Below are 19,677 nucleotides of genomic sequence, written 5' to 3'. Positions count from 1 at the left end.
CTTATATTGACTCATGATCCATCACAATCCCCACTTCCTTCTCTAAAGAAGTGTACACACCCAACAGACTGCTTCCCTTCCTGAATTAACAGACTTACTCCTAAAAGGATCATGTTTTAACTGTCCCTGTTGAGTCCCAATCTATTTCACACAATTTCTCCACCTTCTTTAAGCTTGCCTTCCAGCGTATCCACAGTGTTCATAGCCTAGTGGCATTTGTAAAGTTAATAGGTCTGGTCAATATTCCACTACTTAGACAATTAAATGAAAACAACAAACAAAAATGAAGCCTTTAAACCTCTGTTCAATACATCTTTTCACTGTGACAGGTCAAGTCCTCTAGGGCAAGTACCACATTTACCCCCACATTCTGATTGTACACAGTATATCAAACACGTCTCCTCAAACAGAGCTCGTAGTATCACCATAGACAACACTAAATAATAATAAAATCTGCTGTTTCAGCAGAGTGCCCATTCCCCGTCCCTCATTTCCTTTTCTTCTCCTCCCCTCATTTCCCCCTTCCTTTCCCCTCCCCGTGCCACGGTTTGGTTTTCGTGCCAAGGTTCTTTAGATGAGAGCCTGTATGGGAAGGTAGGTGTGGGAAAGGTTATTAGGAAACTGCCATCTAAACTGCTACCTTTCCGGCTTCCCCACCCTCTCCCTCCCTACAAAGTCTCCTCTGTTCTAGTACTAATGAGTTCAGAGGAGGTTTCTAGGCTGGAGCAATTCACAGCCTGGACTGTGCCAAAGCACACAGGCACACACCTCTGATAGTTTCCTGCCCAAACACAGTCCTGCTGGCTCAACCCTCAAAATGTGGGCTGGGAATTGCTGTAGCGGCCCTGTGCCAAAGGCAGGCTGAGTTTCCAGGGGCGTTGCTGCCACCTACTCCTCTCCTCCCAGCTTTATCCTCTTGCGTGCATCCTATTTGCCATATGCCCCTACGGAGGAAAACAAAAGGTAAATCAGAGCTTGGCTGACCTTTAAATTTCTGATAAAATATTACGTAAAAGGGCAGGAGGAACTGAGAGGTCAGTTAAGAATTCAATGAGCAAAATTAACTTTTGATTGTGCAGCTCAGACCCACATGCTTAAATTTATGTGCAGGGTAAACTCAAAGGAACTCAATTCTACAACATTTCTTTACATCGGTTTAGGTTTACACAGATAGAAGTGAAACCAGAAGCTGGCTTTAGTTCTTTTCAGACTGTCTGAATAATTTCTCCAGATTTAGTAGTTACCAGTATGTCCCTAACTCCATTAAACTGAGTGGACTTACTCTGGATTTACACCAGTGCAAAATATTTATCAAATTACCTGCTTTAAATTGTAACAGGGACTAAACCTCTCAGCTAGACAGCCTACAACACAGGCTTCTTCTACAGTCTATAGCACAGACGTCAAACACATAATAGACTAAACAGTCATCAGTCCCCTTTATGCTAATTGTTAACTTCTACTTAAGTAAATGGTAATGAGCTGTACTTGCCCCAAAACAGTTCAGTCCACCTAGAAGAACACCCACATAACAGAAGCCTCAGATCTTCTGAGGTGAGGTGGAAAGCAATTCCACAATGCTCTTCACTTAAATAAACTGAGTATTTCCGTAGTCAAACACTGAGCTGAATGCATGACAGTATATTTGGTTATGCACTCACGCCCTATCCTGTCTCATTGCTCAAGTATTCTGAAAATCAGAACAGCAACTACTGAACTGATATCACCGGGCTTAAGAAAACACCAGCCAAGATCTTTCTCTCTAAATATTTCTAAAAAGAAATTGTCGTAAACTTTCACAAAATACAGCAACAAGAATAAGATAAAGATGGGCATTTGCCTTAGAGAACTAACTCATCTCCTAACGACAAATTGTAACTGCATTTACTATCTGGTTAAGCGTTTGTAATCCAGAAGTTCTCTTGCATCATTAATGTAGAAGCCAACAGCTTTACACCGACCAACAAACTCATCCAGCTGTTGCTCTTTGTACAAGATGTAATGCTGAAACACAGCCACTAAAGCAATCCCAATGGATTTTCCATGACTCAGGGATCTCCCTGGACACCTTCCAAACTGGGAAACTGCAATCTGCTTTCCCCTTATAATTTCCTTTGGAGAAGTTATTCTTCAACCTCCACATAATAAACCATTGCATAACATTGTTGTGCATCCTGCTAAGTCCTTTTCAGAAGGTGTTTGTGTTATTAGTTTGGGAAACCTTTCCATTTATGTGGTCAACAAATGATGGGAAGCTGCAGAATTAAAAGATGCCCTTAAGTGTTTTTAATATGGAAGTGCATAGAATATATACAGATGTTGACCAGGGCCTTTTTGCATACAGAACAGGACAATATGTGAAAGAAAGGAGAATCTGCCCAGGAGCACTGTAGAGTCTTGTACCTGGCTTTCTTCCTAAAAAGGAACAAGTAGGTAAGAGCAGGGCAATGTCTGTGAGAGAATGTAGGAGTAAAGGTTCTCTCCCAAATTCTTCAAATACAATACCTTTTGCCACTGGAAGACTCCTATACTGCCTATGTCCTATATGTGATGCATCTTTTCAGCACCTTTTCAATCTGGCTACAATTCTGTACTAAAACTGGTTTAAGAAACGTTACTACTCCTTGTATCACACCAGGGAATCAAACATACAACTCATTTCATGCATTTGGGAAAGTTTGCCAAGGTACCTAGGAAAAAAGACATAATGCTGTCAAAACATATTTTTCTCCCAGAAACCTTATAGACTTTTTCATGAACAGAAAACATGGTACCTAGCATTAAAAGCTCTGGGTCAGTGGCACGCCAGTGCCAGGTGGAAGGCATATGTCTGCACTTCCTCTGGACAAAACGTGCCAAAGACAGAGCAGCTGTGGAGGCAGCTTGGTGCAATGAGTGACAGAAAAAGCACCTTTGGATGCCTGCCTTCTATGTACTGCTCCAACCCCATGCTGAAAGAAGGGCCACTTATCTCTTGCATTTAGTGAAGCTGAAAGCTCCCTTCTACCCAGTGTAGAGGAAAGTACCATGAAACTGCTGACCTGAAAACCTTGTACCCAAAGAAGGTCCTACTCCATCCACCCAGCCTCACCTGTGACACCTTGTGCTCCTCACACTGGAGTCGTACAAACCAGGCACATGACAAGAAAAGGCTGTTTCCCTCCAACACTGAAGAGCCATCCCAGATTACCTTAACAGTTTCCCTGAATGACAAATAACCTTGAGCTCTGTTTGAAGACGCAATACACCTATAGAAGGACACAGAGGCATAAGCTCTTTTACTCTAGTCTCTTTCAGACAATATGATACACTATCTGAGCAATGATTATATCTGATATAAATTGTGACTAGCTGAACAAATACAGTCAACTTGAGTCATCACACTAAACAGGTGATCTTTCATGACTATTGTCTACTTCTCCATTCAATTATTTTGTTGACAATTCCTCCCAAATCCCACATACTTTACACCTCAATTGATATCCCGAAAAACACTTCCATTCCCTCCTCTTTCACATCCTTTCCTCCTCACTAGAAAAGTTCACTGCTTCCCTGGCTTCAGGGGGTTACCTTCACATTGCTATTTTGTAAGGTTTTCATCACAGGGACTTGACTCCTCCTTTTTTACTCAAATCAAGCTAAATGACAAATCAGGCCTCCTACAATATCTCAGATCTGCCCCTTCTTCTCTGAGTTGCAAAAGAAACAGACATCTGTCATTCAACCTCCCTTCATCAACAGGCAATCTCTCTCTTCAAAAGCATAAAGCCAAAAGATCACATTGACCTAGCATTCCCCAGCATGACCCTTTGCTCTCCTTCAGCACCACAGCTGCATCATTTGTTGTGTGTGTTTCTCCAACATTCTGAAAAACTTTGTTGCTCCTTACTGCAATCTTTTATCCAATTATAATTTGGCCATCATGTTCTTTGCATGATATAGGACGTTCGTCTGATGTTTCTTCCAGATGCATCTCCAGGATACACCTTCTCATACCAAATGAACTTTCTGACCCAATTCATATGTGTCTACCTCTCTTTAACAGACCAAAAGTGATTCAAATATCCTCTCTAAAAGGTAACAAATAAGGTCTTAATAAATTTGTAAATTGTCTTCTAATCCAGCTCTGAACGAAGTGGTTTTGCCATAGGACATCCCTGTAATACTGCTGCTCCTGGCTCTTTTTCTACTGGAGTGGGCAGAATCTGTTACTCTCAATCTGCAAGCATCAAAGTGGCAGGAGCCGTATAAGAATGCTGGTTCAATTCTAGGAGGAAGGTAGGAAAATTGTCCACTCTATCCATGCAAGTGAAGCTAGAAAAGCCCCAGAAGTTTGAAATAAACATAATGTAACTTCATTCTTACAACAAACAAGTATCATCTCACCTTCCTACTATCACTACCATCTCAGTGTTTTATCACTTCAGCAGCTTTCAGACTCAATCCAGAAAGTTCCTGACTCCTTGTTATAGCTATAACGCAACATAAAACCCATTCAAATATTGATGACGTCTTATCAGGAAAAAAGCCCCTGTAGAGCTTTACACTACTTTTTTCTTCTTTTTATGTAATGCTGCCCTAACACTTCCAGCTATTCCCAAACAAAACAGTAGTATCAAATCAGTTGATAAAGTGTTAGAAGCACACGGAGATGAGGTTTCTGAATGTCCACCCTATCTGTGGCTTAGGGAACAGTATATCATGATAGCATCCAAGCATTCTGCAGAGGTAAGACACAAGACTGGCATCTCAGTACACATCCATTTTTTAGTGGCAGGATCTGTTCTTTCCCCTGATTTTTTCATCCCAAGCTACTTATCTGCCATGCTTCCAAAACCCAGTACTTTTCCTCTGTTGCCTTAGATGAACTATGTACAATTCCCTAGTCAGGGTCAACCAGGATTATCCTGTGAAAAACACGCAGTCCAGTAAGTAAGTTTTTTTTTTAGGTGTTCCATGTCTACTGTAAGTAAATCATACTCAGAACACAAACATTCCCTTCAAGTATTCCCACCATGACCACAACCTTCCCCAGCTTTCAGAAAGGCAGCTAGTGTACTCTGCTTGGGATATTTGGAAGCCGACAATCACCACAGACAAGGAAAATACCAAAAAGGACAAAGGTCAGGCAACATAGAATGACACACCTTCACTACTGTCTTCAGTGGAACTGAACAGCTTTACATCTGGTAATGACTTGGAAATAATTTTTATAATAAGGCAATGCAATCTACAAAACATTGTATCCCTGCACAAAAGCCTCATACCTGCAGAGGTACTTTGGTAACACACCCAGCTTCTTCACGCCTGAAGTCTGACGTGTAAGCCCAGGTCTGGATTTATATTTGCTTGCTCAACCCTATTGATTGTCCAAGGCAGATCGTGAGACCTGGCTCCCATCTCATGCTCCTCTCACAGCATCCAGGTCTCACACATTTGCAGTACAGCAACTGCTGCTTCTCACACAGCTGGGCAGGGAGCTGCCAACCAGCTGCACCTACAGTAAGGGAACCTGAAGAAAGTGCTGATGCTGCACACAACAACACAAGCCTGACCCTGTCACGGGGCTCCATACATCCCTGAGTGTCTGTCTGAAGGGAGGGAGCTCTCTCAGCCATGAAGCCTACCTCTCATGTATTGGGACAGCTGGGAGGGCCAACTTTATCCTGGGGTGCATCAAGCACGACACTGCCAGCCGGTCCAGGGAGGTGATTGTCACCCTCTACACCGTGCTGATGCCTCACCTCGAGTACTGTGTGCAGTTTGGGCACCATGGTATAAGAAGGACACAAAATTATTGGAGAGTGTCCAGAGGAGACCAACGAGGATGGTGAAGGGTCTTATGAGGAGTGGCTGAAGTCCCTTGCTTTGCACAGCCTGGAGAAGAGGAGGCTGAGGGGAGACCTCATCACAGTCTATGGCTTCCTGACAAGTGGGAACGAAGGGGCAGGTGCCAATCTCCTCTCTTTGGTGACCAGCAATAAAACCCAAGTGAACAGTATGAAGCTGTGACAGGGTAGGTTTAGGCTGGATGTTAGGAAGAGGTTCTTTACTGAGAGGGTGGTTGGGCACTGGAACAGGCTTCCCAGGGAAGTGGTCACAGCACTGAGCTGAGGTCAAGAAGCATCTGGATGATGCCCTCAGTCCCATGCTCTGACTTGTCTGGTCCTGCGTGAAGCCAGGGGTTGGGTTTGATGATCTTTATGAATCCCTTCCAACCCAGGATATTCTATGACTTGACCAACTATAGAAAGCTGCTTCTAGTGATATATGCATTAAAATCAGGGACCACCTTTATGCATGTGGAACATGTATAAAGCAGGGCCAACATTATGAAAAATCTCTCTTTGAACAGCAGAAAGAAAAAGAAAAAAAGTATCTTAAATACAGACAATTTCAGACTAAAGTACTGTGTTGGACATAAAGGAACATCTGTGCATAACTAGACAGACTATGATACCGTGGAGAGGTTTTGCCTCCCAAGCTTCAGAAATCTTAAAATGCCCAGTACATTTTCCATTATCATAATAGAAGACAAGTGCATCTGAGTGTATGAAAAATGGTAATTGGACAACTATAAACTAACCCAAGAGAAATTAAAGTTTTTTTGGCCTGGCCCCCACCAGCAAGGAAAGCAATCTGCTGCCCCAAAGTTTTACCTTTTTTTCTGCATTCTGAGACAATGCCTTCTACTTGGATGGTGATGCTAAGCCTTCTTCCTGGATATGAGCCTTTGGTTATGAAAAATATGGCTTAGTCTCATCATTAGTATTTTCTTACAGCCTCCACTTGTATATTCTCATTAAATGTAAGAAAGGAAACAATAATTGGCGTGAGGAACCTTCACTGAGCCAAGGCCAGCCAAATCTCCCAGTCTGCTGGAGTCAGAGCTTATCATATGTAAGTAAAAATAAGGGACTTCTCCAGATCTTGATTGCATTTGGCACTAAACAACTTTCCTGACTGATTAGGTACAATCATTCATTACAAAGAAGAACAGAGGGGATGGGCACAGGCAATAAAAGAACTTCCTCTTACAGGCAGAACAGCACAGAGCTGCTTTTACATTATGGTTGATGGAGAAGCTTTCGTTGAACAACAACTCAAAGACAGAGGTTTGAGAGGTGTAGTCTGAAACTGTGATTTACATTAAGGGTAAGCGACACAGAAATGAAAAAGAATACAGAAAGGGGATAGAGTGCCTCAAAAGACTGTAATTTGAAACTGAGATACTCAAAGCTTGGCAACTTGCCTGAATTTAAACACGATTAAACACTGCTATCAATATATGTGCCACGTGTTTGGAGTTCAAAGCGAGGACCTGACATGCATGTCCTTCTAAGCACAAACTTCCAGTGACAAACTGAGGACTAAATAAGCTTCAGACATGTAGGGTACTTTCCTGGGAAGTTGGTTCTCCACAGTGGGAGCCAAGAGACCAAATGGGGAAGTCTGCATATCTGGTGCCCGGAAGTATTACAAACAATCTGGCGGAGAAACAGAGAACTTTGTTCTCCAAGCTTGTCAACAAACACTGAAAAGCATAGCCGATGCCCTCTTATGCCTACATCCATTGACTAATATTTAAGGCAGTCTGTATTCACATGCCACAACTGAGGCATTTCTTGTATTTTTTACCCCATAAATACTCTTGCAGGTGGCAGAGCCAAAGAGGGGCCTCACAAACACTACCACAGCTGAGACTTGGCAAGTTGGAGTGGGCCTGGTGATATATAGGAGCACTTATTCAATGTGGTGAAGCCTAGTTTTCATCTGAGGTTTATGTTGTATCCATTACATTAAATGGGCTGCAAGGGAGAATTAAGCATGAAGGAAACACTACTTCCAAGTCAGCTGGAGTAGGAACCACTACTATAGTTATTTAGGTTCGGATCTCATCTCCCTGTGGCTCTTGATGAATGTGTGTTACCCATTGTCTGCCAAACTGATGCCTTGCTCAGGAATTGTTTTGCTTCCTCTGGCACAATAGCTAAATTCATTCTCAGATACTTCCAAGCTGTATCATAATATCTCTCAATACATCTTTCTTTTCCCCTCAACTTTCTTTCCTCTAGGAAAGGATACTGTAATCACTGAACTTCATTCAGGAGTGTTCAGAAGGAACAGACGTGGACAGATGTAAGAGTAAGCAAAGAGTAGAGTTTTCCCAAACCTTCTGTTATTGATCACTTCATCCAATGCTACTAGAAATGTGTCCCCTGTGACCCTGCTGTTCCTTTGTGTCTGTCCTGAGAGGACTGCAAAGATACTTTGTGGATGGCTCATGTACTCAGAGGAGACTAACCAACTTCTTTCACGTTCATCAGCATTCTAGCACTGAAGTGCTGGCAACTACTGCCTGAAGGGTTGAGAAATCAAGAGAGCACAGTGAAATACATGACAGCAGCAAATGTCACACTGATTCTATAGTTCTGTTTCAGGGCAAGATGAAAACACTGATTTACTTAGGAAGGGCTAGAGGGGCAGAAAAAACCCCAAGTGAGACCCATGTATTGGGAGAGGACAGAGAACAAAGGCAAGAGCAAAAGGTACAGTAAAGCAACAGACATCTTGCTCCAGATATCCTCCTTCCTCAGGCGGCACAAGGCATTAAAAGCTCTAGTCACAGTTTCAGAAACTATGAAGAGTATTCAGAGGTTACCAAGTTGCTGCTTCTGTTGCTGGACTCTCAGACCACTTGTCCTTCTAATGATTTTCACCTTTACGGGAGTTCCTCTGTACAGCTCTTATTCCAAAGAGACTAAGAAAGGAATCAACATGATCCTCATTTTCTTTACTATTATAATCTCTGCCACTTCCCCCAGCTAGATGCCTTGGGTAGCTTGTTTTTAATACTACAGAAATTGAGCTAACTACGGGGCCATCAAAGCCATTGCTAAATATTATGGGGTCAGAGGTGACAAGGTGAGAGACTAAGAGTTGAATTTAGGTTTATGTCAGAACAGAGTTCCACGTTCTTGTGGTTGGTGTTACAGAGTCCTGCAGACAGACACCAAGGTTAAGGTTTCATTCATGGTTCCCAGCACAGACTGAACATGCTGAAGGTGCTGGATCTTGAGGGAGGGATAGTGACCTTGATTCAGTACTTCACCTTGCTCAGGCAATACTACAAGGGAAAATAATCATCTGATTTCCAGTGGCCTCATAGTTCAGGAATGTGCAGTTCCATGTGCAGCTTCTCTACAACAAAAGCTGGGGTTTCTCAATAGGGTCAGTAAACTAGACCTCTTCAGAAAGAGGAAGAGGCAGAAGAGTGCATATTGCCTCACCCAAGAAGCAACCTACCTCTTTTGGCAACTAAAGAATGATCAAAACTCTCATTTCAGTGGAAGGGAAGAAGCATAAAGGCAGGCCAAAATAGATTCACAGAATTTAGGGGTTGGAAGGGTCCAACCTCCCTGCCAAAGCAGATTCCCTAGGACAGGTCACACAGGTAAGCGTACAGATGGGTCTTGATTATCTCCAGAGAAGGAGACAACCCTCCTGGGCACACTGTGCCAGTGCTCTATCACCCTCACCATGACACACTTCTGCTGCATATTGGTGCAGAACGTCCTATGATCCAACTTGAAGCAATTGTCCCTTGTCCTCGTCTCTACAGACAACTGACAAATGATATATGCTGCAAAATTCTGAAGTTTTCAAGTACAGAATTCAGAAGTATTTAAGCTGTTCCTCATCTCTAAGCAATGTAACTTAATAGGTACTTTTAGTGGCATAAGGTCTAAAGATTTCTTCTGGAAAAGCATGGGAGGATGGTAAAGAATAATATGAATAAAAAGCTTCTGTGAATCATTAAAAACAACAAAACCCCTTATTTAGTACTCACAGGAAATAGAAGATAAAGAAACAAACCAAAACTAAAAAAGAAGCAGGTTCAAATGCAACACAAGAGAAATATACCATGACAGGAGAATGCAGTTAATTACCCACCTGAGCTAAAATACCATAATGGTTCAAAGACAAGCAAGAATATGAGGGAATAACAGTAAGTATTTCTCAGATCTTTCTCAGTACAAGAATCTAATGCTGTGCAGATAACAAGGTTCAAGTCTGGAGGCTAAAATAGTTACTAAGTTTGAAAATGGCAGTTCAAAGGGCAATACCACTTCTTCCCTATGGATCTTCCATTCTAAAATAGGTAATATCTTGAGCTCCTTCTCAAATACCATGACCATTTCAGAGCCACTCACAAAAGAAACAAAAAAAAAGAAATGACAAAATCACAAGATCTCACAATCCTCTTTCCTCTGTGCAAGCAGTCCCTTCATTTTTCTGCTTCCCCTGAATTGCCTGCATTTAAAGCATTCCTCCTGGCATGTTCTGAGTTCACATCTGGGATCAGATTGCTGGTGTAAGAGAGATCCAGGTGGCAAAATCTCTAGTGGCAAGCAGCACACCATGCTTAACCAACAAGAAGAGTCCAATATTGAGGAAGAGGAATCAGAATCCACTGTGACAATAACACATCGCTGCTTAAAAAAAAAAAAAAAAAAAAGGAACACTGACATGGAGAAGCTGTTTCATGAAAAAAAAATTATTTCCCCTTGCCTTGCAATAGTTCTTCCAGACTCTTCTACAGTTCCTGTTCAGTTAATAAATCAGTACAAGGAAAAAAACACTTGTGCTTAGCATAGCCATTTTTGCCAGCAGGCACAAAACCAGCCTGGCGTCTGCCAACAAACCACCAGCTGCAGCAGCACTTTACTACATGGTAGTACACACAGTGCCAGCTTTGAAGAGAAACTGAAGAAAAAAGTATAAGTGATGCTATAATCTATGAGGTATAGGACTTCTCCACACACCCCTTACTCTCCAGAGGTTCTCTTCCCTGCCTGTTCATTGAACAAGAGATGCCAACCCCAGCTATTCTGCCCTCTTTCAGCTGTGTGCACAAAACTGCCCCTTGAGGTGCAAAGCCTGTGGTCACAGCTATTTTTGTTTGCCTTGTATTGTGTGTCTAGACTTCTGATAGGGACTAACCTGTACTGCTACTACTGCAGTAGTCCCAAGCCAATCACTTCCAGCAGACAACCTGAGAGCTAGTACATCTCCTGTCACAGTGTAAATAAAATCAGATCAAATCACCCTGAACCAGACTTCATTCAGACCTACTCCCTGCACATGTTCACAGCAAAATAAATCAAGATTGAATTTGGCATGTATAACATAACCCTTTCTGGTTTAATTTTCTAAGCACAGCATCCAACTCTAAGCAACACAAATGCCTAGGATCCATCCTAGAACATTTTTCTTCCCTCTGTTTGAGCCGCATTGAGAGCGGACATTTCAGCTGAAATCAGCATTAACTTGTCATTTAACAACAACTGCCTTGGTCAGAGTCCAGTTAAGGCTGCTGCCATTACTTGGTTGGTCTGGGTACATCCCCCAAACAGAGCAGTCCATATGTGTATACTTGCCTCAGCCTAGAGAGTACATGGGGAAGTTTGCAAGCTCTGGAGGGTCTTGTGACTCCATCACAAATAAAGGATCCTAATACATACCTAATTCCTCTTCATGAATATCTCCAAATTCACTTTTCATGATACTAATTTAAAGACCGCAAGAACATGAAAGACAGGTCTCTAGCCCTCAAAATGTCCATTTTCCTCAGAAAGGCAGGTAGAAACATACTGTATATTTACTGGACTGGAAAATTTATCACAAGGGAGGCTTTTCCAGCAGAGATAGGCTTAACTCTTCTTGTCATTATCTCTTATGTGGGGAAAATGCCCCAGATTTTAACTGCAACAAGGGGAAAAATAAGGCTTTTAAAAATTCATTCAAGCACACCAAAGTTTCATTATACTCTTTGCAGAGCAGATGGCAAGATGAGGCTATACCCCCTGGGCTGCACTACAGATATCAGATGATGTCGGTGTCATCATTTCACTTGGGGATTTGGGTCAAAAGGCTTTACACTCAAATCTGTTTTCTATATAGTACAAGTGCACCCAGACTAGACCCTAACGGATAAGCAGCGGGGAGGCCAGTCCACAGCACAGAGCTCTCTCAGGCACTTCCAGGTCGCTGGTTTACACTGGCACATTTACAGACTGAACCTTTCTAATCCAATTAAAATCTCATCTGAGCTGTCAATACAGATGTAGCCCGTTTTATTTTAGTGTCTTGTAGAACATGCATTAATCCAGACCTGTGGACAAACTAGCCCTTCCAGGCAAATTCTGCATTCTGCCAGCCCTGTTTTTACCCCAATTTCTCTAACTCACGAAGCCCTTCCTGTTCTCACGTTACCCGCCTACCCAAGAACTCCTGTGGACATGGGTCACTGTCCTATCCAGGTGCTTTATAAAAACGTGTGATGTACACCTCTGACTTTCTGAAGAACAGCACTTTTCTCTCCCAGCTCACTTCTCATGTAATGATGGCTAGGCTACCATCATTAAATGCAAGAGCATGAATATAATCTATTTTCATTTCGATGGCTTCATTTGTTTGAAATGTTTATGCCAGTCACAGGCTGTCAGCACATTTAATAAATTATAGCACAGACCAACGACTCACAAACTTCTGGGGCCAAAAATTTTTACAGATCATCATGTATAATTGTCATTAAATTTTGAACTGAAAACATTATAAATCGTACTGTTTCACAGTAAGGCAGCTGGGAGCCATTTTGCCACAAGCACATGGAGCACTGATATTTGCCAGGCATAAAACAAAAAGTAAAAGCACCCTTAATACCACCACAAACTCTCAAAATTCTCAGAGAAACTGATACCCTCTCAGTAAGCAAAAGCCCAGCAGCAACTAGAGGAGGTCTGTCACTATAACCTGAAGGTAAACAAGTACAAGTTTTAGCAAGCCAAGTTCAGAAACAAAGCACATCTGTTGGTGACGTCTTCAGGAAAGCTGGATTGAATGCTTCAGCAGATCTTGGTTTTGAAGAGAGGCAAACTTTGATACAGCAATTAAAGCTTGCATGTGAAAACCAATACTTAACAGCATCCAGAAACAAATTGAGAGCAGAGCAGATTACACTCTTACTAGTGAGAGATACCTGTCACCAAGCAGGATTCTCCACAGTCAGCTGCACTTCCCAAAAGGAATTCAAGTCGTCTGGCATAAAAGGTGAGCCAACTTAAACACTGACCAGGATTTTGTGAGGTACCTCTGTTAGAGAGCATTCCTCTTCTGCTGTGTAGTCAGAAACAAGTAGATACTCTTTTGCTGCACACCCTGATCTTCCTGAAACAGCAGCAAATCCTCTTCACTCCTTCCAACACCCCACCACAGAATACTACAAATGCTAAAAAATTGTTGTGGGTGCTAAAGATGGTGGAAACAGTTAACAGAAAAGCCATATCAATTTACTATGTACACAAGAACGCAACTTTGGCTGAGTAAGTCCTTGAGGTGAAAATTGTTAGAGTTGGGAAGTATTCCAGAAAAGACCATCCTATAGCCACATCTTGTATTCTTCCCTGCTTTAGACCCTATCTTGAAATAGGAGCCTAGGCTATGTAGCCAGACCACTGATCTGCAGAAACTGTAGCCGTCCCTATGTTTGGTATGACATAATGTAGTTGTTTGGTATGACATACGATAGTTGCCCATATCTTAACCTGCATTTGCATACCCAAATTATAAAGTTATTTTCATTGCTATAGCACTTTGAAGCCATGGTAACAGACAAGAACCTACTGTGCTAATGTTATATGCATAATGTAGAAAGATTACTGGCAAATTCCTCTAATTCTGAGATCCATTATTTCCTGTTCTATTCCTCTTCTCAGTAGCACCAGTCAGGTACATATACACTTATAGGTACATCACATTACATAACCTCCACACTCAAAGTGGGAATGAGATGGCTAATCAACTGCAACCACTGGGCATCATCTTTACAATGCAGATTGAGAAACAGCACAGCCCTCTGACCTCTGCCTGTGCTTTGCGCGTGTGGCAAACACAGCAAAGTCATTTGATTCCAGGCCTGAGTACCAGCTGCCTGCTGCTGGAATCCACACCACTCACCATGAAAGCAAAAGATAAAGTTCACCTGCAGTAACAGCTTCCCTTCGTGTTTACGTCTGCTGCTGCAACAGCACCATTTCATGGTTCAAAGGAAACATAATTAGTGTGGTTACCTGATTCTAATACCTCCCCAACAGTATGTCACTGATAACAGAACAGTGAAGTCCTTATTAGTTGACCCGCAAACCCTAAGATTTGCCACTGTCCTATATCATACAGCAGGTTTTATCCCGACATTGTTAACAAGAAATTGACTGTCAGGGATTCATTCTCTTGAGTTCTCTTACAAGGTTCTTTCTAATATGGCTGAGCCTACACCTGGCGAGAATAAATCAGCTTATTTAAGCATTTTGTTGTACTTATACTCAGTGCTGTTGTTGTCCATCCAGCCATTTGCCACCTTTCTCCCCTCAAGGAACTGGTCATAAAACATGAAAGAAAAAAATAAAAAAGAAAGAGGAAAACACCTTCAACAGAAGGTGGGTTGTTGGGTTTTTTTCTATCCCTAATAATTTCCTTAAGTCCCTTTATTCCTCTTTTGAAGGGGATAGTTCATCCACTTCTAAAAATAATCAATCTGCCATCAGAAACTTACCACAAGTTCAGAGAATCTAGCATTGAGCTCCTCTGCTGGTGGGATTGGGACAGAAAACTCAAGGAACTGAAGGGGGTTATTGTCCTTGAGGTTGATTTCAGGGAGGTCACTACCCCCAAAACAACAAAGAAACCCCAACGCATGACGATTCCTCTTCCGGGGGGCCATGGTCATGGTGTATGTTGCTATCTTCTGATCATGTTCTGCAGGAAGAAAAAGAGAAACAAACAAAATCAGTAAACATTAAATGATAAACATGACCCTGTGCAGCTCTGCAGTTACAGTGGTTATCACTGGTGTAACAGCTGGAAGAGCACAGAAGGATCTCAGTCACATAAGGGCAAGTTAAACACTCAAGCTAGACATGGTAGCTAAGCTTTAAAATAGTAAGGACATGTTTCTTGAATGGCAGTATAGAATCACTTCTCCCAAAGTTTCTCAAAAGGTTTTACAAACTCAGTGTGGGATTTTCCCAGCAGGTAGATTTACCAGTAATGCTTAGTAACCAAGGTCAAAAGCTACCGCCAAACGCCAGTGGTCTTTCTCTCACCACTACAGTAAAAGAACCAAAGTATCAGAAGCAAAAAGTATATCCTTGAGAATTTATCATGAATAAATGAAAGATCCTCCAAGGTATCCCATCTGGTCAAAATATAACAAACAAGGAAACAGTGAAGCAGACATCAATTTTCCACCACTCCGGAGCCAGGCCACCAAATGCTCCCTTATCCCTTTATGGCCAGGACTCTCACAGTAGGAGTATTTTGTCTATCATGTTTTCAAACACATGTAACAAATCCAGGCTGCTTTACGCATCCAGGGAAGAAACTGCACAGTGCTAATGCATGCTTCTGGATTTACATTTGAGCTGCCAGATCCCGTCTTGACAGGACCCAGGCTTGAGTGGCTGTGGGTATCAGGAGCATAAAGGGAGGCAAAAGGAGGTCTGAAGAAGGAGCTGGGAAGTGACTGATGTCACCACACCACACCGTTTGTGTGCGGCCCATCCAAACAGGAAGCCTCCTGCCAGCAGTTTGAAAGGAGGGATCTGTGCAGTCCAGAGTGCTGCATATTTTGCCCTTTTAAGGGACTTGATGTTTGACAGTTCAGGAGCTTATTTGTGTTATATTTTTTAAGGGCTTCACTTTTTCACTTAATCTGCAGAATAAGCCATATCCTTAGAGAGTAAATAATTAAAGCCTGTTCTGAAGTCCAGCTCCCTGGGTGCAGGGCAAGGGAGCAGGGAGGGAGGTGGCAGGTGAATTGAACCACAGGATGCTGGATCAGCAGCAACACAGCAGAGCTTTGTCATCGGAGCAGCTGCTGCCCTAACCTGCCCCACAATGCTCTGGTCTGTTTGCTTGCCAGAACAAGGCTGCTTTGAGCTCTTATAAAGACAAAGTAGTCATGCTAGAAAAAGTACCTTTAGGACAGCAGTTGCACAGTGGGACTTAACATACCGCGCACAGCCAGAAGCTCTCCAGACACTCTTTGTGCTTAGAGATCAGCATGCTTAAGGAAAAAAACAAAGCAAAAAAAACCCCCAACAAACGACAAAAAAGAACTCCAAGCCTCCGCCCTTGTGGCACTATGTCCTTGGCAGGAGTCACCTGCTCTACTTTGCGCTGGGATATATTTATTCAGCACTTCCTCTTATGCACTGGAGGGCATCAGCTGCAACTCTCATGCAGATGAAAGGAAAGTCAGACAGTACCAGACACTGCCTTCTGGCATACCTGCTTTCCTTGGCTCTCCATGGCAGCTCTGCAAGAGGTCATATGTCTCAGCAGACAGAATAGGGCAGAATGATACTGGTTTCAAAAGCACATTTATAAGATCACTGGATTCTCACTAGCAGATACCAAAGGCTAACCCTTGGAAAATTTCCTCCTCCTTGGAAAAATTGGCTAAGATGTTGAAGGTATTGGACAATAATATCTTCCTTTATGAGGTCAGATCAAGATTTCAATAAACACTCCTTCAAAAGAGACATCTTATCAGGAAATAAGTATGTGAATGGATATGAAGGCCAGCATTTTCTATAGGGTAATGCTGCTCTGCTCAGGGCACCATAGGGTGTCCTGTACAGACATTTGATCACTCAGCTTTAAGTCTTAAGCAGGTTCATCCCAAGAAGTGATCAGTCAGTCTCCAGGCCTTCTTCAACCATAATGCTGACAAATACACAAGCCAGAGCTTGTTCCTCTGGCGTTTTCACAAAATCGGCATCCATTCCTTGGGATCCATACTTGAGAAACTCAGCAAAGCTCCTCAGCTTTTACTACTCTGCAAAAGCATGCAGAGCTCACATAAACAGTAAACTGTTTCACCTGCCTTTCATAAAGCATCATTCCATTGCAAAGTTCATACACTGGCATTTTGCAGGTCCATCCATAAGCAATGTGGAGGAAATTCAAACTGCAGCAGCTGGGTAAAACAGCCCTTTGAAATTGCTACAACAGAGTCTCTCTAGATAACTGAGGTGTCTAAATGGTTTTAGAAGAACAGTAATTGAGGACTGCCAGAGAGGAATCCAGCATAGGTATTTTAGAACTGAATCACTGAATGAGTGATATCTCTAGGCAGGAGAAGCCTTTCTAAAGATTTAGCCTGCCAGTCACAGGATACCAAGAGGCATTTACTTAAGTTACTATTCAAGAACTAATTACAGCTCCTTGATTTTTGTTGATGGGCATAGATTTAAACAAAACAAATATTTTCTAATAGCCTCCAAATTAACAACCTTTTCCTTTTCTCTCTCTTGCCTTTTCTTTGTCAAGAACCAAATCTAGGGAAGCCGTGATTCCAAAAGACAGAGCTGGAGGAGTGGCAACAAAGAAAAAGGAGGAAAGAACATATTTCGTTTTTCTGAGTGGTAATTGTTGACAAAGCTGTCATTAAATATTATGAAAATAAGAAAAGATCTTTTTTATTCTAATAAAAGCTCTATTGCCTTTCATTTTCATACAAGTAAAGTGATTATAAAAAAAAAATATGTATGCAATTATCTATTTCTAGATATACCTCCAGTAAGAACTAATGCAAAATCTTTCTCTGGAGAGAATCCCACTATTACACATAACTTCCTCCCACAGCTCTTCTCAGTTGCACTGTTTTACTCTTTCACACAACACAAACAAGGAGCTGTCATTTTAACAGCTAACCGCACACCAGCTCCTCAGAGCGATCCCCCTCCTGCTTCCCAGCCCCATCTGTGGTTCGGCTCAGGTCAGGAGTCACAGTCTGGAACTTTGCCCAAGATCTAATTATAACAACGTCCTCTTCCTCTGACAGCGCGTACGTGTTCATTTCTAAACCATTTGGCCCAGTGACCAAACATAATTAAGCTAATGCAATTTTTTCCAAGCCTTATCAGAAGGTTTATCCACACGGGATGGGATCCATGCTAACTGCACACGAGGATCCTGTTTCAATCGCGTGTTCCAAATTCAGTCTCACTCTTTTCTTCATCCTTATTTCAGGAATTATAGCTTTCATGCAAACCTATCCTTAAGGAAGCAACATTCCATGAACAGTAAGACACCTGAAATAACTGCCATGCCAGCCGCTCTCCTGTGTGGGAGAGATGACTATCCCAGTCCTTACTGTCCTGTCCCTCACTAGAGTGAGCAGAAAAGACTACTTCTGTACTGTCACCTTTGGAAAAACAGGAGAAAGAAAGGAAAGTCCGTGGGTTAGCTAAACTCGTGCACTCCTGCAAACCCAATTTGCAACATAAGGAAGCATTTCCCAGTGCAAATCTCTACTGACCATCAGACACACCGTATCGGTGGATGCAGTCACCTCTCTCACCTGAGCAGGAAACACAAGGCTAAACGTATGATGCAGAACGACACTAAACATTGGTTTATGCTAGCAAGAGAGGAAACAAGGTAATGACTTCCATTTCCTCATAAATCTGTGGCTTTCTCTATGGCAAGAAATATCATGCAAGTATAATGTATTATCACAGAAGTAGAAAGAAACATGAATTTGGACTGGTTTGGAACATAAACCAACTCACCCCCCCACTCCTAAATCCAACTTAAATCTCTGTTATTCAAGCATTAAGTAATAAACCACTAGAACTTCATGGTATTATAATAGCTACCTTCATCATCACTTATTGATGATTAAATGGAGAAAAATAAGCACCATGCTCAAAATTGTCAAAATATATACGTCAGGTGACGCTACAGAGCACCGTGCTGATCCTGTGTTCAGTTCACTGGACGACACTGCTTCTGCAGTACACAGATGGTGGAAGCATGACCTTCACAGCATGTTCCATTTACCATGGGAATTTCCCATGTATGTCACATATAACGTGGCAGATGTCAGATGCAGTACAAGGCAACTGCAGGATGGGGGATGGGGAAAGGGGAAAGAGAGACAATCCATTTATTGCATCTGCAGCAATAACCCAACTCCTTCTGCTTCGATTTGTCAATACTAAGGATTTTCCTGTTCCCCACAGCACAAGGCAGTAACAAAATAACCAACTATTTAAAATCCAAAATGTTAAAAATTTTCTTTTGGGAAGGAAGGTAGTCCTTCCTGAAGCGTGGACTTGCCTACTATGTCAGACAGGAAGGCATCAAACTCAAAACGTATCATCACAGGAAAGAAAATCCTGGAAAACAAGCCTTGTGCAACAATGGCCACACAGTCCTGGTGAGCCATTGCCCACATTTAACAGTTCCATCAAAGCAGAAGGCTCAGCTCCAAACGCACTGTGTGTTTTGAAGCAAGTTCATAGATTTTTTCCATCCCATAATATATCTAAAGAAGGGTGCAGATCTCAAGATCTCATTCACCAGGACTTCACAAGCGAGCCCAGGCAATTGGTAATAGTGTATACCATCCAATCAAAAGCAAGATGCTCAAGAGTTTCAAAGCATTCTGCAGACCTAAAGATTGCCTCCTTCTAAATACATAGCATTATATATAATTAATACATTCCTCCCTCCCCACCTTCCCCCCCACCCCCCCACCCTTTTGCCTAGGAAATATGGCCTGAGGTAAGAGAAAAGGCAAGGACTATTTTTCAGGTGTAACTATAG

The 19,677-nt window shown here is 42.2% G+C and overlaps 1 protein-coding gene across 3 annotated transcripts in view; it reads right to left on the bottom strand.

Moving 5' to 3' along the window:
* DAAM2 (dishevelled associated activator of morphogenesis 2) overlaps positions 1-14,797 on the bottom strand; it is a gene marked incomplete at its 5' end in the record, with an annotated part of 119,149 nt that extends 104,352 nt beyond the window's left edge. The window contains one exon of one of the 3 annotated variants that reach the window (XM_084260974.1): positions 14,615-14,797. In XM_084260974.1, coding sequence (XP_084117100.1) covers positions 14,615-14,788 — 174 coding nt within the window. The remainder of the gene's footprint in view (positions 1-14,614) is intronic. The other 2 variants (XM_084260972.1, XM_084260973.1) reach the window with 2 other exon arrangements.
* Between the last annotated feature and the right edge of the window lie 4,880 nt (positions 14,798-19,677).

This window comes from Gallinula chloropus, assembly GCF_964237585.1.
Source record: "Gallinula chloropus genome assembly, chromosome: 3".
Classification (NCBI taxonomy): domain Eukaryota; kingdom Metazoa; phylum Chordata; class Aves; order Gruiformes; family Rallidae; genus Gallinula; species Gallinula chloropus.
Note: the sequence above shows the minus strand (reverse complement) of the source record. Positions and strands in the feature narration are given on the sequence as shown.